Source organism: Echinops telfairi, unplaced genomic scaffold, assembly GCF_000313985.2.
Source record: "Echinops telfairi isolate 266 unplaced genomic scaffold, ASM31398v2 ScPeMD7_6;HRSCAF=24_0, whole genome shotgun sequence".
Classification (NCBI taxonomy): Eukaryota; Metazoa; Chordata; class Mammalia; order Afrosoricida; family Tenrecidae; genus Echinops; species Echinops telfairi.
The window spans coordinates 14,297,116-14,321,532 of record NW_022103902.1 but is presented as its reverse complement, the minus strand read 5'-3'; the positions used below and the strand labels follow the sequence as shown (position 1 = coordinate 14,321,532).

Genomic DNA, 24,417 nt, shown 5'->3' with positions numbered 1-24,417 from the left:
CACACACACACACACACACACACACACACACACACACACACACACACACACGGAAATGCCATAGGTGGTTCTATAGCCAGAAGAGGAATGTCCAGCGCTGCCAGCAATCACCAGAAACTAGAAGACCACAGAAGGAATGTGTCGGACCAAGATCCTGAGCCTCAGCTCCCTCCAGAACTGGGGACATACATGTTAGTCATTTACAGCCACCGGCGTGCTTGTTGATTTGTTGTTGTTGTTACAGTAGTGTGATGTGACTAAGACTTCTTTGTCACTCAAAATTCAGCAAAAAGAATTTTAATGTCAAAAACAACAATGTGCTAGGGATGATATGGAGAAATGGAAACTCTCATGAAACTACGGTGAGTGGGAATTAATACTCCAGAGAGCAATTTGGCAGTTTTTGGCAAAATGGAAGAGAGCCAAATTAAGTGACTTCAAATCCTACTTCTAAGTATTCCAGGAAACTGCTCTCACATATGCATCAAGAGACGAGTCATGAAATTTCCTTCCACTGTTGTTTTTAATAGCAAAAGACGTAGCAATGTCTAAATATTGGTCGTAGAGCAGTTGATAATCATGGTCTATTTTATTATGGACTGGGACCGTCCTTAAAAAGGAATGGGCTAACCCACAGTGCACGAGAATCACAGCCTCTTCTAGAACCAGATGGCACCCAGCCACCACTACTGACCCTTCTGACCAGGGGCACAATAGGAGGTACTGGATGGAATGGGAGGAAAACTATACAACAAAATTCAAATTTCTAAAAAGACTTGGTTTGTTGTACTGATACAGGGAACTCCTGAGGCTATCACCCTAAAATACCCTTTGAACTTGGGACTGAAATCACTCCTGGAGGTATCCTGTTGGCCATTAAAAAGCCTCCTTATCCTTGAATGAGGAAGTCACTGTTACTTAATTGTCTACCAGCCTGGGGTTATCTCCTCTTCTTTCCTACCAGGGTCTCAATGCGAATTCAGACATCTACTCACTTTTCAAGTCCAAAATGCAACCCCTTTGGCACATTTGCTTCAGGAAATTTAACCTAATCCTTGGCTCCGAGTTCAGGTCTGATTGGTCTAACGTTAATCTAACTCCCTTGCTACCAAGATGATTTCGGCAACCCAGGTTTGCACGAAGAAGCAAAATCATAATAATAAAGGGTCAGGATGGGCTTGTGACTGTTTAAATGATTGAGATTTGAGGGGAAGTTATCTGGGAATTTCTGGGAAAGAAATGTCCTGGCTTTTAAAAAGTCTCCTAAAATTTAAAAATAAAAAGTCTCCTGTAAGTCAGCTTGCCTTCTTCTATGGCAATGCGAGGTGAAGCCATAAAGCCAGGGCCTGCTGTGGCTACTTTATCACACAGAGGGAAGAGAGCCAGCAAACCAGACAGGGACCACCAAAGGGCCGCAGGGGAAATGCCGTCAGAGCCATGAGACTGAGCCAACTGCAAGTCCTGTCTTTGGATTTCAGGCGGTGAGCTGAGTAACGTGATCACTTAGTCCAATCTGAACTGGGCTTGCTCCGACTTTCAAACCAAGTCCATCTGACTGCTAATGTAGGCCACATTACAGGAAGGAACGTTCCAGATGTTTTGTTGAGGCATTCTGTTTGACTTGCTGACTAACATTTAGCTCAATGCCAGTGCAGAGTTCTAGCCGAGGATCAACATTTAGTGTGGAACAATTTTCTAGTCTAAGGGAGGTCAGAGAGAAAAATGGTACAATCGGAGGGAAAGATGCTCCATGGGGTGGTGCCATCAGACCACTTAATCCCATGGGGAAAAAAACCAACCATTTAATTCTTGCAAAAGTGACTTTAGGGCCTTTGGGAGGGTTCTAAAATAACACACCTACGACTCACATCTGTGTAGTTGATATCAATTCTATTTACCGAATTGGAAGTTGGAGTAATTAGGGCAGACATGGTAACAAGCACTGAGCACCCCTTCCATCATCAATGCAATGCCCATCGCATAGAAGAGACCAAAGTGTTTGGGGATCCCGTACTCCTAAAAGAGGACAAAGATGGATCAACACAAACGTATTAATCAGTGATACAGTCACAGAATCTGGAGACTCATTCTTTCAGCCTTATGTGGTTCCTGGTACCACATTATACCATCAACATTAAGTTAATGCCCGGATATTCCTTGGCAGACCTATTTTTGTAGCCATCATACTTTCTAGCTACCTCTCTCCAATTTGCCCGTCGTCTCCTCACCATTGCAAAGATATCCTTGGCTTCCAGGGCTCTTCGGTGAAGAATGTCCCGCCGTAAAACGATCAGCAGGAAGAGGAAGCCCAGAAGCACGTGGCCCAGGTTGCTGAGAATGTTGTTGAAGGCGCTATAAGGATGAGAGACAGCCAATGAGAGCATCAAGAGAGGGAGTCAGAGAAGGAAGGAGCGAGTGAATCATCACTGATTTCCCTGGCTAACTGCTTCATGACGACTGGATATCATCTTTAATGCAACGCTTTCATTTTAGGATGGTTGAAACAAAACACAACAGAACAAAACCAAACCAAAATTACCCCGAACCCCTTGCTGTTGTGAACATGTGTTTGGTCCCTCTCAGCTGTTAGTTTCTTTAATGTTAGGTCCCCGTGGACAATAGAAGGACACATGGCCCGTCCTGTGCCAGCCACACAGTTATGACCATGTTCGAGCTCACTGTTGCAGCTACTGTGTCAACCCACGTATTTGAGGGTCTCGCTCTCTGTGGCTGATTCTCTGCTTTACCAAGTGTGACGACCTTTTTGACAACATGTTCCATGTGCGTGACACAAAGTCTTGCTACCCTCGTTTCAAAGGACTCTAACTGTACTTCTCTCAGACAGATTTGCTTATTCTTCCGCCAGTTCATGGTATACTCAATATTCTTCATCAACGAAGCAATGCAAAGGCCTCAACCTTCCTTGTTCATTTGTCCATCTTTTGCATGCACACGGAGTGACTGGAATACCATAGATTGGGTCAGGTGCACCTCAAAGTGACACCTTTGCTATCTAACACCTTAGAAAGGTCTTCTGTGGCTGATTCCCCGTGCAATCAGTCGTGTGTTGTCCTTAGAGTCTTCCTCCAAACTCGATGCCATATTCTTCTCACTGAGGCCTAGTCTCTCGGGTTGTATGCTCAGCACACAGACAGAGTTGGCTGGCCCAGTAAGTATGATGAAAGAACACAGCCCCGATACACACTTTTCCATAAACCACGCAGCACCAGTAAGAACAATTGCTTCTTGGTCAACAGAAGTGGTGTTCTGCAAGAGTACAATGAAGTGCTCTGAAGTTCCCATTCTTTGCAATATTACCCATAATTATTTATGATAACCACAGTCAAATGCCTTTGCATAGTTAATAAAACACAGGTAAATACCCTTTTGTTAGTCTCTGCTTTCAATAACGATCCAACTGACATCAACAATGATATCCCTTATTCCACTTTGTCTTCTTAAGTTGGCTTGAATTTCTGGCAGTTCCCTGTCTTTGTACTGATACAGCTGATTTTGAATGGATTTTCACCAAAAATTTTACTTGGATGTGGCAGTAATGACATGGTTTGATAATTTCCACATCCTGCTGAACCTCCTTTCTGTGGAATGGGCATGGATATACATGGCTTCCAGTCAGTTGGCCAGGTAGTGGTTTTTCCATATTGTTGGCATAGAAAAGTGCTTTCAGCAATGCATCAAATTGCTCAAACTTTTCAATTGGCATTACAATAATTCCTAGTGCGTTAATCTGGGTTCATAAACAAATTCATAGACACTCATATGTGTGTAAAAGAGAACTTAATATCAAAATGCAATTGCATATTGAGAAAACATCCCAGGCCATTCCAGGTCAAAGTCCATAAATCCAGTATTAGCCCATATGTCCGTTACCAGTCTGTAAATTCCTCTTCAGACTCATGCAACACATGCAATGACACTGGGTGCAGGATGATCACAGGCCAATGTGTGGAAACTCTTGTGGATCCAGTGGTGGTGGAAGGATCTTAGCACTGGTGTGGGTCTCCACTTGACTCTTCCAGCTCCAAGGCTCTGGCTGCCATCAGCAGAGCTCCATGTGTCTTGTCAACAGGAAGACAAAGCAGAGAGCGTGTCTGACCTCCAATGAGCTATTTATCTACTTCTTGCCTTCAAATAAGGTCATCAAGCACCCCTGTGCAAGTTGACAGGAGATTATGTAACCACCACACCTAGCGTCTACCTATGCCTTCAGTGCAGCTCGGACTTCTTTCTCCAAGACAACCATTCTTGATCATATTCTATGTCTTGAGATGCTTTTCAATTGACTGGTTCTTTTGTAAAGTGACACTGTGTATTTCTCCCATCTTCATTTGATGCTTCCTACATCATTCAATAGTTTTCTCATAGAATCCTTCAGCATTTAAATTCAAGGCTTGATTTCTTTCTTCAGTTCTTTCAGCTTGAGGATGCCAAGAATGCCCTTCTTTTCTGTTTTGCTAACTCTAGGTCTTTGCACATTTCATTATAACACTTTGTCTACTCCAGTCACCCTTTGAACACCCACACAGTAAACGTTTACTCTCTTGGCCTCGTGGCACCGACATTAATGGACCTGGGAAGAGATAACTGTTCCAAAGATGGGAAGTTTGCCCATGTATTTCAGCCATTCGAGTGGTTTCATAGAGATAAACCCACTTTGTGTGTCAACACTCAGTTACACGAATGTGAATTCTGAGGATAAGTTAACCACAGTCTTCAGCTTTATCCCAGCAAACAAGACAGTTTAGTCCTGGACTGACCAATCAGGCTTCTGTCACCCAGGCTACTGTTCCTTCTGCTTCACCCGTGGCCAGAGGAAACTGCTTCAAAGACAAGGCTGTCCTCAAGGGTCTAGGGCCTGATCTCAGAGGCAGCCTGCCTGGGATCAAGTTGCAAAAGTGGTAGAAGCTTGTGGGGGTAGCCAGCCCCCCACAACTAATCACGGGTTCGGTAGGCACAACTGGATGGTTAAGATCTATAAAGATCATAGTAAAGTCATAGAGAGGTGGAGGAGAGAGTGAAATAATGGAGTCGGACACATTTCGTGGTAGCATGCTCACCTCAGCTTCTCTTGGTGGTACACGTGGAGGTGGGGGACGACAAGGCAGGAGAGAGCTCTCGCGTGAGGTTTTATTTCTAACCAAAGTTTACATATCTTTTGGGGCATGCAAGCCCTCTGATTACAGATAACAATGTATGTTATGAGAAGGGGTTGTGAAATAGGCAATACAAGCAATAGGAGGGGGATGACCTAGGGGTGTACACACAATAGTAAAGGGAGGGAATAGGGGTACAAATGTGGCAAATGGGCGGACCCTAAACTCAACATAATAGCCTATCCTTAGTCACCTTGAGTGGTCCTAGGCCTGCCTTTGGGCTCTCCTTCAAGGGAACAATATCAGAAGGAAGTGGGTCCTGCTTAGGGTGAGTCAGACTATACAGTCTGGTTGCTCCAGATGCCCTTAAGGAGAATAACTTCTGACCTACTTTCAATGACCCAGTGTATGGTCATTTACCATGTGTAGCAAGCAGCGTCTTGGGTTTGGCATCTATTGGGGGGAGACAACTTGGGAGAAAATTTTCTGTTTCCCACAGAAGCTGGGGGATCTTCAGCAAGTCCTTACCCTCCCCCTAAGCCTTTGGATCTCTCTCTAAAAGGGGCAATAATTCTTGTGTCAACCTGTAACCCCTAGGGGCCCCATACACAATGAAACAAAATGGTACCCAGTCCTGCACCATCTCCACCACGGGTGATGGATTGGATGGTGTGATTTGGGCTGCTGTTTGGGTTGTCAGGGGCTGATTTTTAGAAATAGATTGCCAGACCTTTCTTCCTAGTCTTCCTTAGCCTGGAAGCTCCACAGAAATCTGTTGAATGTCACTGTAACAAGCACGCCTCCGCTGACAGACAGGTGGTAACTACCCATGAGGAGCACCGGGAGTTGGTCTCCCATGGAGAAGGCCAAAGTTCTCCCACTGGGGCGCCAGTGCTCCCCGGACTAAGGGAAGTCAGGACTACCATGTCTGGGTAATACAAGCCAAACAGTATATCTTGGGCATTGAAAGTTTAAAAAATTCCCCAGGTGATTTTTTGGTGTGTGTGCAAAGCATAACTTGCTTTTATTATGTATTTATTTCCAGGTGATTTTAATCCATAGCAAAGTGTGTGAACCACTGCATTGGAAATACCTTCCATCTCAGGCTCTTGCAAACGGGCTTTCCAATATATAATACATTCTAAAGTTCTTAAATTGTGATTATCATTTTTGTTTATTTGCTTCTTTATCTTTGCTTGTATTTACAATATGCCACGTTTTTCAGTTTTGTGTAATGGTTTTGAATAATGCAAAAAGTATTTACCGTTCATGAGATGGAACAGGTTAAATTAAAGATCGGAATTTTAGGGTTTGGATCTGGAACTTGATGCTCGCGAGTCTGCTTAGCAGGCTGAAGAAGACAATGTTCCGCCACATCAGGACTGCCCCAGCTAGGGAACCTGGCATTTTCAAAATCACCACTGTCTGTGTCGATTTTTCATTTTTCAGGACTGTTTCTTGGGGCCCTCATATAAGAATAAGAGCAGCACAGGGAGGCTTCAAAAATTATGGGGAAATTCCTTTAGCTTTTAACCCATTTTCCATGAACTTTTGAAGCCTCCTCATATATGTGGTTTCACTACCCTATTTTTCAAAACCCTTTTTATTGTAAGTTGCATGAAGGTTTACAAAGTAGATGTTTTCCATTCAGCAATTCAGATGTACTTTGTTCCGATCATTAACTGCAATCTCAACAATATGTCATTTATCTACTTTCTCGTTGGGTTTTGTTTCCATTGCTCCATCTTTCCTAACTCTTTTAAATTTTGTCTTTGAGTAAATACTGCCATTTTGATCTCAAATGGTTGATGATGCTAAGGTGTGCATAACTCTGTAGTATTATATAGTATTATTATAGTTTTAAAGTCTTATAACACGATGGTATCATTATAGTTCTATGATACTATAGTATTATTATAGTTTTATAGTATTATAGTTTCCCTAGTATTACCATATACCTGCCTATTGTTTGGCTCTAAATCGAGCAATTGGGGTGACTTCATTTCTAGAGGTGAAGGGTGGCTAAGGGACAGCGTCTTGGGGTTTCCACCAGTCATTATCCAACAGTAAGCCTAGTCTTTTGTATAATTCTGAGCTTTGCTCTACATTTTTCTTGAACTCTATCCAGGACCTAAGGCGATCCCTTTCAGAGCAGCTGTAGTGGGAGCCGGACACCATCTAGGTCCTCTGCACAACCTCAGGGCTGTGGAGACTGAGGTTGAGGTGGCCCACTAGTCCATGGGACTAATTACTTCCCTGGGTCCTATTTTTAATCACTTTTCTTTCCTCTGAATGGGGAGGGACCAATGGCTGCACTTTGGATGGCAGGCCATTCACTAACTCTTAAGACCCCACTTGTTAACCACCAAAGTAGGAGATGTGCTATTTCCGTTGTGGACAATATTATCTCAATTGACCTAGATGTCCCTAGGGCTGTGGTCTGGATCTGTCAGTCCCAGTGACTCCTTCCCTCAAGATGCTTGAGTATGGCCAAGACATGTTTAGAACATTGTCCTCTGCATACACCACCACCTCCATAGATGTATTTGCAGAAAGGTAAATACCCATAAGCAAATATCCTCTGTTGAGCCTATAGATACTCATGGGCACAGTCCCACTCTCCCTCCCACATCTATTCAGCCCTATGTCCATCCATGCATCTACTCTTAGATCATTGTTTTTGTAGGATTGTGTATGGAACATTATTTAAGTGGTCTCATTATTTTTAAAAAAAAATCATTTTATTGGGGGCTCATACAACTCTTGTCACAATCCATACACCCATCCATTGTGTAAAGCACATTTGTGCATTCGTTGCCCTCATCATTCTCAAAATATTTGCTCTCCATTTAGCCCCTGGCATCAGCTCCTCATATTTCCCCCTCCCTCCCCACTTCCCCCTCCCTCATGAACCCTTGATAATTTGTAAATTATTATTTTGTCATATCTTACACTGTCCGATGTCTCCCTTCACCCACTTTTCTGTTGTCTGTCCCCCAGGGAGGAGGTTATATGTAGATCCTTGTCATCAGTTCCCCTTTGCACCCTACCCTCCCTCCACCCTCCCGGATTCGCCACTCACACCACTGGTCCTGAAGGGATCATCTGTCCTGGATTCCCTGTGTTTCCAGTTCCTATCTGTACCAGTGTACATCCTCTGGTCTAGCCAGACTTGTAAGGTAGAACAGGGATCATGATAGTGGGGTAGGAGGAAGCATTTAGGAACTAGAGGAAAGATGTATGTTTCATCGTTGCTACACTGCACCCTGACTGGCTTGTCTCCTCCCCACAACCCTTCTGTAAGGGGATGTTGGCCTCTTATTCTTTTTTTTTTTTTCCTTTTTGTATTTTTATTTATTTATTTATTTTTAACATTTTATTAGGGGCTCATACAACTGTTATCCCAATCCATACACAAATCAATTGTGTAAAACGCATTTGTACATCGTTTCTCAAAACATTTTCTCTCCATTTAACCCCCCTAGGCCTCTTATTCTTGATTTAAGTTTATTCTACCCTCAAATAAAAAGACCCTGGTGAAGTGTTAAACTGTTAACCGACAAGTTGGTGGTTTAAACTCACCGGCTGCTCTGGGAAGAACTTTGTGTCAGTCTGCTGTGATCAACATTTACAGCTTCAGAAAACTCACAGGGGACAGTTCTACTCTGTCCTAGAGGCTACAATGAGTTGTAGTAGACTCAATGGTAATAGGTTTGGTTTGAGTACCCTGAACCACGGTAGCTTTCCAAAATGGTTTGTAGGATTAAAACAAAGAAACAAACAAAACCCCAAAGCCTGAAATCAAATATTCAATAGGAAAGACTTTGTACATGCTTCACGGGCAACCAGAGGCTTGGGCTTACCTCAGGACACCCAAGGGGTGAGCACACAGGAAGTTGTAATAGCAGATGTCCTGGTTGCCCGTGACGTTCACCACCTGGAAGGTCAAGAAGGAGAGAGGAAGTGCAGTTTTCGCGCAGCCTCTGAGCCCAGTCTCAACTCATAAAAGGCAGCCCCTGCACACAGAGATGAGCTGCTGGTGGTTCACAAGGTTTGCAGCACTCTCAGCCCTCTCAGCAGGGGTGGTCCAGTCAGGCCACCTTTACACAGCATGGGCCCAGTGCCTTCAAATGCTCCCATCTTGCTCTGCATTATGCAGCCTCAACAAGTGCTTTCCTCTGCTATGCTGGTGAAAGAAAGAAAGGATTCCCATAGTGAGAATTGTCTTGGAAGACAATCATGCTTTGTCCTAGTCTCTAGATCAAGGATTGACAAACGGCCGGCTCCGAGGGATGCGGCTCTTTTGCTACATACAGGTGGTTCTGGAGTGAAACTGGGAAAAAGAAATGTAAGGGATATTATTCAGATAATGGTAATTTTCTTTGTAAGAAAAATGTTTAGGCTCGTGAATAATTTTTAACGTGTTGTGAGGCATGATTTGGCACTTCCGTCTCCAAAGTTTGCTGACCTCTGTTCTAGATGAATATTGGGTTTGAAAACTATAACCATGCTGAAATAGACACCAGGGCAATTCTGAACCTTGCCAGCTCCCAGCTAAATGTAAGAAGCTTTATTTTATGACACACCTCCCCCAAATTCAGAGAATATTTAAATTATAAACAGTAATGCTCAAAGCACATAAAATTCTTGTGCTAATCACTTAATAAGTATAGAGTTGGCTCCATTTATTAGACCATTAGTTCTCAATTGTAACGTGTCTTTCACAACCCTGGGGAATTGAAACATTACTAATGCCTGGCTCTACTCCCAAAGACTAATTTAATTGGTACTGAGTGTAGCTTGGGCACTGGGATTTTAAAATGCCACCCCGCCTCCGGTAATTTTAATATACAAGCATAGCAGAGTTTGAGAACCACTGCACTAGAAATACTTTCAGCCTCATGCTATTGTAAATAGACTTTCTCATCTGTAATAAATTGTAGAGAAGGTCACTTCAGTGACCTGGACCCTAGGATTCTGGGAGGAAGGAGTGGGATTTTCAAGCTGTTATTGTAGTTTTATATCTTTATAAAATTTAAGTCCTTGTCGTTGTATGAAGCTGTTTTTCGTACTACGAAAAGTGTTTACCTTTCATGAGCTGGCACAGGCTAAATTAGACACTGGAATTCTGTTTTAGCCATGCACCTTTGGTACGTGAGTCATTATCTCACGAAGATCAGAAGCTCAGACTGGTAGTAGCAGATGCAAACGATGAGGGCAAGTTAACAATTTCAGATTGGTTGAAAAGGAATGTAGGAAGTGCCAGGACCCTTTGTGATAAAACAATTGGGAACTAGATCGGAAGGTCGAAGATGAAGTAATGGAAAAGCCTGCTTGGAAACCAAATAGGAAATGAAGTCTTCTTCTTCTTCTTCTTCAGTTTTATTCACAAGTAATTTAAATATCATATAATTCAATAGTTCAGTCACAGGAAATGAATTCTTGAACTAACCCCTTTGTAAGCCACAGAAAAGATACTTTCCCTGCAGTATGGAAGGTGGGGTTCTGGGGTTAGGCAGCACTTACTGTCTGGTAAGTGATAACCAGCTGGATTACAGGCAGTGCATAAAACACAGCGATGGTGATGATGTTCCTGTGCAGAGAAGAAAGAGTGGAAACAGTTATTTCCAAATTGGCGATGGAGCCTATGGTCAGTTTCTTAAAGGGATATATGCCCCTTACAGGTCCACAGTTAATGTGCAAAACAACTAGAGACTGCTTATGGCTTCTATCATCAGGGCCCCATTTTCCAACTACTGAGCCTTTCCTGCGTCCAACGTTCACATGCCAATCACCAGTAGTTATGAAGGATGCAGCTTGGATCAACTTCAGATTGCAGAAGTTGGTAAAAATCCTCAAATTTTTCATCTTTGGCACTAGTGCTGGGTATGTAAATTTGAATAATCAGATTAACTGGTCTTCATTGCATGCAAAGGGATATTATCCTCTCACTGGCAGGGTTGTACTTTGAGATATTTCTTTCTTTTTTTTTAAAGATCATTTTACTGGGGGCTCTTACAGCTCTTATAATAATCCATACATCAGTTGTATTAAGCGTATTTGTACTTATGTTGCCATCATCGCTTTCTAAACATTTACTTTCTACTTGAGCCCTTGATATCAGCTTTCCTCTTGTATCCCTCCCTCCTCCCCTCCTCCCCTCATGGCCCCTTGAGAAATGATAAATTATGAGATATTTCTTGGCATGCTCTTTATGATGATGAATGCAATACTGTCTCCTTACATTTGCCATTCGCAGCATAGTCGATCAGAGGCTTGTCTGATTCAAAATGGTCCATACTAGCCCATTCCTCCTCACTTATGCTGACGATAGCAATTTTTATGCGTTCCTTGTCATTTTTAAAACTTCCAGTTTTCCTGGATTCAAACATTGTATATTCCATGTTCTGATTAATAATGGATGCTGTTGGCTATTGGTTCTCATTTGGAGAACAGACAATGAAGGTCCTGAAAGTTTTACTTAGTCCGTGTAATTAGAGTGGACTTGACTTTGAGGAGGCAGCTCATTCCCATCTTATGGTGTGTGCCTTCTCACCAGAAGGGTTCATTCTCTGGCACAGCCTCGGAAAATGTCTCACGGCTATTCATAAGGTTTTCCCCGGTCAAGTGTTGCAGAAGTAGAGCTACCACTCTTCCTTCCTTCCAGTGATGGGATAATATCCATATGCCTGCAATGAAGACCGCTTCATACAATCACTCAAATTGAGTTCATCTGGCAGGTCCACTGGAGCCTATCCAGCACAAGCCACCACAGTGTGACAAACTGACAGACAGCTAGTCAAAGTCAGAGGCATAGGGTTTAGGCTTTACAACATAACTTATTTTTATTTTTTAAGAGCCATTTTATTTGAAGCGAATGCAGAGATCATAACAAGCACTGTTGTACAACGGCTACCACAATCCTTCATGAGCTCCTTGACATCAGCTCCTCTTACCCCTCCCCTTGACTGTACCCTTGAAGAAACCTTAATCTACTTACTGTCTCTATAGGCTCATCAATCCTGGGTTTCATAGAGTGAAAGACAGAAAAACATAGAACAAAAGTTCTAGAGGGCTACCCCCAAGGACAAATTGCATCAGAAATAAACCCAATATGAACAAACAAGCAGAAAATGTTGAAAACCAGAGAAGACCAAATGTGTACCAGAGGGGGGAACAACTGACAAGACTTTAACTGTCTCGTCAGGTTTATCATTTGGGTCTCCTACAGTCATTTGTACAATGCACTCTGCTTGGTAACTCATTTCTTCCCATCCCTCCATTATGGAGAGAGGGAAAGCACTGAGGCGTATTCCCTGTGTAGATCTCACAAATGTATCTTGGGCTTCCACTTTCATCCATAGCCTTCTGCAAACCAGAATCTCACAATTTAGGCTCTGATACCATTCCCTCCTTTGGCTTCAGATTATATGAGTTACAATCCATCGGTCACTGATGTTGGTGTGCTTCTTCCATGTAGGCTTAAACAACATAATTTATATGCCACAATTCAACCCACCAACTCAACTCAACTCAACTCACCCCCACTGAGTTGATGCCAACTCATAGCAAACCGACAGCACAGGGCAGAACTGCTTCTGTGAATTTCCAAGATGGCAACTCTTTATCGGAGTAGAAAGCCCTGTCTTTCTCCCAAGGAGTGGTTGGTGGTTTCAAACTGCTGACCTTGTGGATTGCAGCCCAATGCATAACCACTACACCACCGGGACTCTTTAATTCAACCCATAACACCAACAAATATTAGTTATTTTTCTTCCTTTGAATAGAATTATTTTTAAAACAGGGTATATACCAAATTACACAGGGGTGGGTGGGGGGCTATCTCTGTAGAATGTTATGAGATTAAAATGACCAGAATGAAAGTAATGGGTGATGCAGATCATATGAAGACACACAGGAGATCATATGGAAACACTTCATATGATCATATGTAGATCATATGAAGACACACAGGAGCTGTGGCTCTCTTCAGCTCAACTCTCTGCCATTGAGTTGCTTCAGACACACAGGTATGTCTAGTTCTAAAATCATGAATCTCTAAAGAACTTCCATACCATCCCTATTGTCCCTAGATTTCCTCTAATATCCTTATCATTTAAGAGAAAATAAGGGGAGGAGATGTCATAAGAAAACATCACTCAGCTGGAGGCTTTCTGAGGGGGAAGAAAGAGTCCGTGGGGAAGTCTTGGCCCATGTGTAAACCATGTCTCTTTATCACTGACTGGCAGTATCCTCTTCTTGTGAGTACTTGCTTGGCTATCCTGCAACACTCCAGCCATCTAGTTCCTGAAGTTACTTGGGATTCCCAACGATCAAAGTCTAGGTTATTCAATGAGGGAACAGCTCCAGTCTACTGTGTTTGACAGAAGGTAATGGTCAGATAAGATCTTTGGATAGTAATGCCATCATCACATTGTCTTTCTGTGAGAAGATTTAGTATGCTCATTTGATGAGTAATTTTACATGTCAACTTGGCTAGGCTATGGTTCCCAATATTCCCACACACACACTAGACCATTTGAGATTCCATAACATAATATAATGTGATCACCTTCCACAATGCATTCTAATGTAATATAACCAATAAATCAATTGAAAGGGGAATTTCTATAGGGCATAGTCTCTCTCCAAGCTATGAACAAATATTTTGGCAGAATCTGAACTCTTTTTTACCGTGATCTGGAGATTTTGGGGCATTTTGCCTACAGAAGTAGGCTGCCTGACTTATGAATTTTATATTTCTTAGCCTCCACAAATGCATGGGCCAGTCATCCTTTATGCAAACCACTATATATAGGTAATACAGTTGTTCTAGGTAACTCTAAGACAGCTTTCTGAAAATGATACGATTCTACTGCCATCTTTTTTTTGCATTATTTTTATTAGTTTGTCTTTGGTTTTCCTATGGACTGAGATATGGACCCTTATATTCTTGTCAAATATTGAAATTGTGTTTGTATCTTTTAATTGTACTTAAGGGGACCATGGCCTTATTGGCCATTTACTCACCAAAAATAAATCTTATATTTCTTGCTGACAATTCTTCGGTCCTTCCTGGACAAATCCGACAGGTAAAGGAACATCTGGGATGCCAAACAAAAAGAGAATGTAAAACCACAGTTGGCTTTTCTTGAATTACAATGGACTTCTTTCCCCCTAACGTTAGCCTTATTCAACAAGACTTTTATTTTTAAATTATTATTTGTAGGTTGCTTTAGTAAAAAGTCTAGCATTCCCCTTGTCTTACTAAGGACTGACTGACAAGGAAGAGCTACTGGGTGTCTCAAATGTTTCCCAAGAAACATCCCAAGAGCTGAGTTCCAGGTTTTCAGAGCTGTCCACGGTGCTGTTCTTGAATTACACAGAGTTGAAACTGTGGGTTTCGCCTTGATATCCTTTACCGGATACAATATATAAATATATAGGAAGAACTGAATTTTTCTTCTAAGGGATGCGATGTACAGAGTCCGGGAGCTTTGTCAGGTAAAAACTCATTGCTGTTGCAGTGATTCCAACTCACGGTGACCCTGGCGGACAGAGCAGAGCTGCTCCCCGGGGTTTCCAAGGCTGGGATATTCATGGAGGCAGACTATCACATGTTTCTCTCACAGCGGGACAGCCTGGCTGTCAGCTCAAGCCACTGGCCTTTCAGTTACTAGCTGAATGCTTCATCTTCTAAACCATTAGGGCTCCTTCCTTTGTCAGATCTGCCTTCAAATGAATCTTTCCTTCCACCTCTCTGGATTCCCTTACCCAGCCACATTCAGCCACTTCAGACCCTGTTATAAATTGGGTACTATTTCAGTGTTTGTTTAATTTTTTTAATGTTATCATGAACGATGTTCTCAATAAAGGTGCTGACACCACAGGGCACACAGAAGAAGCCATGTATTTCTCTTTCTGGCATGATTGAAACCTGTGATGTCTTTTGTGATTGACACTCGAAATACAGTTATATGAACAAAAAGACAATCACCTTCTGCTTTTATAGATATTAGATTTTATTTTAATCTTAATTTACCCAAGTCATAATTTTTTGCTTCTTCAGTTTCTCCTGGGATAACTTTTTCTTCTGTGCAACCTCCTCTTCTGGTTTAGGAACACTTTATTCCTTTTTCGTCAGGATCATTTCAATTTGGCAGGGGAGCTCATGTACGGGGCAATCCAACCATGAACTCTGTTGGGCCAGGGGTGCAACTTGGGGCTTTGCTCACCTGGATGTGCTCAGTGAGCTGAGAATCCACATCTAAACCCTTAAGTTTAGCACTGCTCTCTGTACTTTCAAACATGTGCAACAAGCATTCAGCAGGCCCAATGAGTCATTACGTCAAGGTGGTTGCTTATGTCTACGCTTTCATAACTTTGCCCCCTGTATTCTCCATTGCATTCACAGATATATTTGCAGCAAAGGTAAATACACACATATAAATATCCTCTGCCAAACCTATATACGGGGCATACTCCCACTCTCCCTCTCCCACCTGCTCAGCTTCTGTGTCTATCCAAGCAGTGCCTTGTAGATCACCACTACTGCAGGATTGTATTTATAACAGAAATGGCAAACGTTGTCTCTAAGGTTTGCCAACCCCACTGTGTTTTCCTCTGCCTTCATCAGTTTTTGCCAATCTCCCCCTTATTGTACATTGCCTTCCCCTATCCCTGATAAGCCTGGTGGCATAGTGGGTTATGCACTGTGCTGAAAACCATCAAGTCAGCAGTTCAAGACCACCAGCTGCTCTCTGGGAGAAAGAGGAGGCTTTCTATTCTTGAAAAGAGTTACGGTCTTGGAAACACACAGCATCAGTTCTAGTCTGCCATATAGGATTGCTATGAATCAGAATTGATTCCATAGCATGAGCTTAGGGGTTTGGTTCATCCCTCATAACCATCAAAGAATGCTTCCTTTAAGCGTGAGAACCTTCTCTTGACTTTGTGTAGATGTGGCTTCATACAATCCCTGGCCTGTTGTTGTGATGGACTAAGTTCCCTCCGTGTCAGGTCCTCCAGGTCTCTCCATGGTAGGAAGCATTTTTTGCAGCTCTGTGCTGGCTGAGGTGGTGGCAGTGGTTAGGATGCTTGTTTCCAGGGGGAATTCTTTGGAGCCCCAGCACAGCTGCGAGCACAGCTGCGGGCGGGAAAACTGGTTATGGAAAGAGTTCTTCCCCACTTCTTGGGTGGCCGGGGAGCCTGCACTGTGTATTCTGCAGAGGGGGGTTGAAAGGCCTCTTGATATGAGGGTGATGCCGATCACACCCAATCCAATCCAAGAGCTCCACGCCCAGGTGGAGAGGGGGCTGCCACCAGCTGCGGCATGCATCAGGGTGGGCCTCTCAAGTTTCTGGTCCCCAGGCAGGTGTGGAGGACACAAGAGGTCCCCACCTTTCTCCGCCTCAACCAATAATGGGCTAGGGTGCTGTCTCCAAGGACCTGCTTGCAGAAGTTCAGGAGGCTGTGCTGTAGCCAACAATCCACGCTTCTGTCTTCTCTGTCACCTTTTCTTCAGCTTCCTCCCCTAGTCGGGACTCAATCCATTTCTCCAGCCTCTCTTCTGCAGGACCTGGTTCCAGGATTACCGCTCACCTTGGTTTGATTTGGGGCTCTCAATTCTTTGATGGAGAGTGGGTGTGTCGGTGTCTGCCCGGTCCACCGCCTTGTCGGGCAGTCACCCCGCAGGGCTATTTTCAATGTTCTCAGGCTCGGGCAACAACTTTCTCTAACTTTCCAATCTCCGCAAACAAGGGTGAATCAATAGGGCAAGGCATTGGGTCTGAGGCCCTGGGTGAGCCTGGACATCCACCCCAACGCTGCCCCACAAGCGGCCACTGAAAACCCAGTGGAGCCCAGCGGTACTCGCGATGGACACCCAGCTGCTAGGAGTCAGAATCAAGTGCCAAGGCAGCAGGATTTTCCTGTTCAAAAGGGTTGGATCTCCGCCCTTTGGGAAACTGCAGGGAGAGGGAAGGGAGAGGCTGAGCCCAGAGAGCGTGGCCGGGTCACATACCTTGGTCCGAATGACATTTTTATCACTCTCAATATCTGGCATGGTGTCGAAATCACTCTCATCTACGGAGCTGTCAGTGTCGGACTGGCAGGGCTGCCCGCCGCCACCGCCGCCATCGGAGGAGGAGGAGGACACCTGCTTGCCGGGGCCGGAGCTGGACTCGTCTGAAACAGAGAGCGCCCTCTGCCTTGTCCTCTGACGCCAGCCCGCCGCCGGAGACCACCGCAGGCCTCAAAGTCAGCTCCGGACCTGAACGCATGGGCTCTTGAATCCTGCTGGGCAGATTTTCCCCTTTCCTGGCCTCCCACTGTTATATTGAACTTGCCGACCTCCCAGCCGGCACACAGACTAGCACATTGTGGCATCTGCTCTGCTAACTAGCTGGATGCAAAAACAACAACAACAACAAAAATTGTCTTGGGCTTATATTGTATGTTTCATATCTTAAAATATGAACATAACTATTTAAACATCCTCATGCAATAGGGATGTCTAGCATCGGCCACATATATGTGGAAGCACATATATCCAGTAGTTATCCATGTGTCATGGATCAAGTGTGGGCACACAGGCCGCCCCCCGCCCCCCCCATGCTGCATCTACGATTACATAATGAAAACAACATTCTCAGGAAGAAGAGCTCTGTTCCTGCGAATGTTTCCCACAGCAGATGGGAATCTGCAGCCCGATGAGCACATGAGCAGACACTACCTTCCGCTGTACTTTATTTTTTCTGTTCAGATGGTTAAATAAAAAAAAAATCCTGTTCCTCCAGAGCCAGAAATAAGTAGCCTGCACTAAGCCCACAAGCTTCTGGAGGTTACAGAAAAAAACCGGGCAGGAGGACAACGTTCTTGGAGCTTCTACATTGACATTTAGGAGCCCCATTTATAGGTTCACAAGCATCCGGGGAGGGGGCTGGGGCAGGCAAGTCTCCCTTAAGGAGAAAGGGTTAGGAGCTCGGTTCCTCCCAGGCCACTGAATGAACACTAGGATCGCCATGTGAATGACTGGGTGGCAGTGAGCAGGTTCAGTTATGAAGTTAGCTAACATGAAGGGTTGTTAGGCCACAGCCATGTTCACCTGCAGCACGGCCTTAGTCTTCTGATCGCCCTTATTCCACTGAAACCTGAGAATGAAACAATTGGTCAATAGGTTCTCTGACACGAGGCATGGACATATCTTTTATGTCCTAAACGCAAGCTCGGCCTGAAGAAGTTCCCGCTGGGGCTCTGGTAGTTGATGGGCATCACTGTGGGCAATCTTGCACAAGGATAGCCCTGAGACACAGAGGATGAGAACTGGAGAGAACCTTCCAGATTACCCAATCAGCTCTTAATAAAACCCCTCTCAGATGGTGATCACCGCCTTGCCAACGGTCACAGTTATTAGTGGCTGGAAGGCCTTTTTTCCCTATGCCCTGAGGAATTTTGAGATAATTTCAGGAATGGACTCATAATGAGAAATACCTATTGCTCCATAGTTGCTCCCTTCCGGTGTGGTAGCAGCAATGGGATGGGATACCACCATATTTCCAGAGTCTGTATAAAAAAAAAAAAAAAAGGCAAAGAGGCAAACACATTATGCTCAGTTGCTAAAACACCGCCACATAAAATTAAGTAGTCTGACTCATCAGGCCATGGCATTTTAAATTTAGTTTTACTTTATCACTCATACCTGGGTCAGCAAAGTATGACCTAACTGGCACATTAGCCTGGCCGGCTCCATTTGATATGCCTCTCAAACCAAGAACCGTTTACATTTTTAAACCATTGGGGGGGGGGGGATCAAAAGAATACTATTTCTTGACAGGTGGAAATGATATGAAATTCATATTTCAGTATCCAGTATATAAAGTTTTATTGGGAAGCGGTCATGTTAATTTGGTTAGCAATCCGATGCTGACCAGACAGAGGTTCCAACCCACCAACAGCTCTGTGGGTTAAAGATGAGGCGATTCACTTCCATAACGATTTACAGCCTTGGAAGTGATTTTACACAGACAGGGTCCCATGAGTTGGAATAGACTCGCTGCCAGTGGGTTTGCTTCGGGTGAAAGAGCCAGAGAGTAAATATTTTAAGTTTTGTAGCCTGTACCGTCTCTGTCACAACTCCTTAGTGTTGCCCTTGGAATGTGGAAGCAGCCATCAACATAACCAAATAAGCATGGTTGTTCACAGAAGAAAAAAAAATTCAGATCCTACCTCCCTACCATTACAGAATCACAAGACTGAAGGGCTCTGGGCCCTGGGCCCCGGATGATGACGGTCATCAAGGAGCAGAAACACCATACATCAACTTCCATTATATTTCCCACTCTTTGTTTGAAGGTGTATTTGTATAGAGTGTACCTTACCTACAGGCAGAAAGAGAGGTACCACATTCCCTGGCCTAAGAAGTGACGATGCGAATAAGGGTGTGGAGAGAGGTGGGCTCTTTTGCAGGCTATTTAGGAAGCAGGACAGGATGATCTGTTACCAACTATTTCTTTGCAGTATGCAAAAAGAGAACAGATGGCTCTGAGCTCATGGCTCATCTAACTTTTCTTCGCTTTACATATCACGATGACCGATCACAATATACTTTGTGGTGTTCACCCAGCAAATTGGGTCCCATTCACTCATTGCTACACAAATGGTTCAGTGACATGGGCGACGTGCTTCACCAGGGGTGAACATCCTCATTACACCCATTCTGGTCACCCAATTCCGTATCCCCCCCGCCCCCACACATTTTCATCTTTGTTTTTAAAGTAGTTGTTGATCATTTGGTCTCAGGTAGATGGTTTTGTTAAGGGCTACAGTACTCAGGCTTGATTTTGTGAGCCGAGTTGTTACCTAGCTAAAAGGTGATTCCAGTGACTGGTGATTCCAAGTTTCAGGAGCATCTCAGGGCAATAGTCTTGGGGAGGCTTCCAGTTTCAACTGGTCCGGTGAGTTGTTTTTACAAACGAATGCGAGCCGTTTACTGTGGCCCTGATCAGAAGTTGGGAGGGGTAGTCACGCACAAACTCGTTCTTCTGATCACAGAGTACCCAAGGACACAGTGGGTCTAGACCAGTGGTTCTCAACCTGTGGCTCAAGACCCCTTTGGGGGTTGAATGACCCTTTCACAGGGGTTGCCCAATTCATAACAGTAACAAAATGATAGTTATGATGTAGCCACAAAAATAATTGTATGGTAGGGGCGTCACTACAACATGAGGCACTGTTGCGGCATTCGGAAGGTTGAGAACCACTGGTCTACTGTCATTGTCAAATCTTTAGCTTCCTTATTTCCCCTTTATTTTGGATGCATGTAGAGGTACTACAGCTGTAGCTTACATGACTACTTGGCAAGTTTTAAGATCTCAGACACTACTCATTAAACTACTATGTAGAACATAAGCTTGACATACGTTTAGCCAATTGGCTGAGTTGTCCTTCAAGAGTGAGGTCTTAAGCCTTCAAGTCCATGCACTGCGCTGTTAACTGCAAGGTTAGCAGTTCAAAACCACCAGGAGAAAGACCTCGGGAGAAAGACGGGCTTTCTACTCCCATACAGGGTTACAATTGCCACGGGCCTGGGAGGTGAATAGCCTTGCTAGCATGCAGAATGCCTTGGAAACTGCTGTAGATGCAGTTAATTTAAAATGTAGCACCCTGCCATTTGATCTTCTTTATGATCCATTTAAATTTGTTATCATTGTAATATTTTTTGCCTTATTTTTTGATTGAGGTTTTTATCAGCTTTACTTTGTTATTCTTATTTGTTTTGTTTGTTGGTTGGTTGGTTTTTTAATGTTTCTCTGTATATGAATTCAAGGATAGGTTAACCTATAGAGACTATAACTGGGTTAATTGTTCCTTGGGGGTAAGGCAGGGGAGTTTGGGGGAAATAATGATGAGTACAAGAATGAAGAAAATGTTCTAAAATTTGTGGTGCTGATTGGACAACTCTTCTTGATGTGCTCAAACTATTGAATTGTATAATATGTGAATTATATGCCAATAAAACGGTTAGAAAAAAAACTAATAAAGTACATTTTAAAGAAGGAATTGCAGTGTTGGAAACTAACAGGGGCAGTTCTACCCTGTCCTCAGGGTTGTTCTGAGTTGGCATCCAGTTGATGGCAGTGAGCTGAGTTCGATAATATGTACTTACCACTGTGCCCCTAACACCTCAGACTTTTCCAATGACATCCTTCCTCAGGGCAGGGAGTATGTACTCAAACCTCTCAAAGTCTGTGATCCGAAGTCATCCCATCACAAAAATCAGAGACAAAAAGGTCCCAGGCTTCTCTATGGTGACTAGGCCTGATGCTATCCCATTGAGCCCATCCATTTCAAAACATTAGATGGAGCTGAATAAGGACAGCACATAATACGCGACCCCCTGGTTAGTTTCCCTGACTCGGATGGCAAGCAGACACCACGGAGTGGATACGGAGTCACCCCATCTGTGTGAGAGAACAATCGTGCTACATGGGGATTCCAATGGCCGGTTCTTTGGGAAGTAGAGCTCGGGTTGTCTCGGGGTGGGCTGGGCTTGCACCTGCACCAATTCAGTCAGCAGCCAAGAATCCTGCTGGCAGTGTGTCCCACGCAGAGACTGCATGACTCTGACTTCACCTCAGACCCCCTGCCATAAGTCATTTCTGACTCACAGGGACCTTGCAGGACAAGGCAGAGCTGCCCTGTGGGTTCCTGAGAGTGTGTCTCTGTATGAAAGTAGAAAGCCCGGTCTGTGTTCCATAGAGTCGTGGGTGGTTTCTAACTGTTGACCTCTCGATCAGCAGCCCAACGTGTGAACACTACGTCACCAGGGCTCCTCGACTCTGACTTCATGTCACAGTTGTTCCAGGAGCATCAGTCGTGTGGATGCTCCTGCATGAGAAATGCATGAGAACGCTTCTGCACCGCCTTGTGAGTTTTGGCAAGGATTGGGTACATTTTCTGGCTGGTGTGGATGGTGTGAATTTCAGTAAAATTGTTATCTTCTTTCTGATAATGTTAGTATTACATGACAAACAGAAAGGTTGTGAGTTACACAATCTTATACTATACTATTGCAGGGAAATCTGCTTTCAGTGAGAAACCATCCTGACAATATCCTGTAATATCCCCACTGTAAATAGGTTTTCAAGTTCTTGATAGTTTAAGTAATGCTCCTGGGGGTAATAGTGTAGAAAAAAATACAGGCTTCAAACAGTTCCTGGTTTGTCACAGTAAACTCTCTATCCTGCTCTCCGACGTCTTCGGCATTGGTAGCAAAGACATTTAGTGTTGCAAGTCAGGGTTGTAGTCCTTTGCATGGTCTTAATCTTTGTTGTGCCTGCTCATGGGCTCTATGAAGTAAAAAAAAAAAAAAAAAAGAAATCTTCTTATGTTTAACACCTTGAACTGCATGATGAAAGACAAATATTAGATGGCTTTGAGATTCGATTTCCTTCCTCCTTTTGGTAGCTCAGCCAAGAGTTGCGTGCAAGCCGACAGTCGGTCGGCATGGCTTTTGGCTGATGCCAGACTATCTAGTTGTTCCCAGAGCCTTTGCAATGCAGACCTTGGCACTTGGTGTGCGACTGTGGCCCTCAGCATGTAGATTGTGACCCGCAGTATATAGACCATGGCCTTCAGTATACAGACCATGGCCTTTAGGACATAGACCTTGGTCCTCGAAATGTAGACGGTGGCCCTCAGAAGGTACACACCTGCTTTACTCCTTGGCTTGAGGTCCCTTGATATATTTTTCTTACTAGTTCCAGAAATTCCGTTTTCCCTGGCCTTCCTAGTCTAACATATAACACGTCATATTAATGTCCGCGACAGCATGGTAGACCTCTAAGGGTTTTCCTTTCTCTACACTGGGTTAATTCTCCAATTGGTGGATGGACACTGTGCCTCCCTTGAGTGTTCCAGGAGATGAATGGCGATGGCCCATGGGGAGCTGTGCTGAAGAGACCGGCTCTGGTTGACTTGGTTACGATTTCCCAGCCTAAGTCTATTTGATCAGGAGCTAGGGAATCCAGTATATCCGTGCTCCTTAGATGCGTGTGTAGTGCATGCTCCAGTTCCTAGCTGTTTACCATCGCCTGTATTACATTCAAAAAGCAGAATTAACACACCTACACATTTACTTATTCCTGACCAGATCATCTTGGCTCAGTACGATGAATTCAAAATTCTATAAGTTTGTAAATTATTTCATTTTAAGGAGGAAACGTATACTGGTATGGTTTCTGCAGTCACGTGCTCATTACCATCTGTCTGTTTTGCTAATGAAGTACAGGATTTAAGTACAGGATTTATGTGTGTGTGCGCACACGCGCACGCGTACGCGTTTGTGTGTGCGTTCCTTTCTTTCTCCCTTATGTTAACTGCTCCATCTGCGGAGGAAGTTCATGTCATTTTTATCATGTGTGGGTCTTTCAGAAATTTCATATTTATAGTTGTCTTGCTTCCTCCTGTCTCCACAGATGCAAGAAGTTGGAAGCTAATGAAGCCGAAAAATGATGTGAAAAAGCTGCAATGAAATCTCCTTTTTATCCCCTTGACTACCTATCCCAATTACTTTCACGGTAAGTCTCAAAAAGCTCAGAGGATAACTTAAAAAATCATTTTTGTGAGGTAATGCAGACAAACATTACCTGTCACGCGTGAGTTGATTAAACAAGGATAGGCCAAAGAAATTCTACAAAAATCAAGGAAGCCTGTGAGACAAACATTTCCAAATGTGAAGCAGTTGTCGCCCATCAAACCCTCCACCAGGTCTAACGACGCCTGCAGGCGGTGTTTTCAGCCATCTTCCCAGAAGAACTCAGGGCTCTTTGGTTTCAACCGCATCCAAACAACAGTGTCGGCATTCTCCAGGACTCCAACTGCGTCCCTTTTGGACGTCCTTTGGATTTTGGAAACAACCAAACAAGAACCTGAAGGTATAAGATCAGGGCTTCGGGGATGAAGGAAGGGTTTTCATAGGACAGGGTTTGCTACTCTCAAAGAATGAGCAGGCACATGGTCTTGAAAAAAAAGTTCCTTGACACAATTCTCTGGTCTTTTTCTCACGAATGCAGAACAGTTCTTCATAATAAGCGCCTGTGATCACCTGTGTCCATTGAGAAAACATGTCAAGATGACTGCTTGAGAATGCCTTCAAAACAGTCTTCGTGACCTTTGGGGTTGACTCCCATGCCTTTAACTCAGAAGCCACTGTTTTTTTTTGTTTTTTTTAAATCAATTTATTGGGGCTCATACAATTCATCACAATACATACATCAATTGTGTAAAGCACATCTATACATTT

General features: G+C 43.8%; 1 protein-coding gene across 3 annotated transcripts in view; it reads right to left on the bottom strand.

The window, feature by feature from the left end:
* Positions 1-24,417, bottom strand: part of SIDT1 (SID1 transmembrane family member 1) — an 86,735-nt gene that overhangs the window by 25,157 nt on the left and 37,161 nt on the right. For all 3 annotated transcript variants that reach the window (XM_030884422.2, XM_004706404.2, XM_030884423.2), the window contains exons 10-16: positions 18,606-18,677; positions 17,137-17,300; positions 14,145-14,218; positions 10,641-10,707; positions 8,978-9,051; positions 2,229-2,352; positions 1,899-2,016 (exon numbers count right to left, since the gene is read on the bottom strand). In XM_030884422.2, coding sequence (XP_030740282.1) covers positions 1,899-2,016; positions 2,229-2,352; positions 8,978-9,051; positions 10,641-10,707; positions 14,145-14,218; positions 17,137-17,300; positions 18,606-18,677 — 693 coding nt within the window. The remainder of the gene's footprint in view (positions 1-1,898; positions 2,017-2,228; positions 2,353-8,977; positions 9,052-10,640; positions 10,708-14,144; positions 14,219-17,136; positions 17,301-18,605; positions 18,678-24,417) is intronic.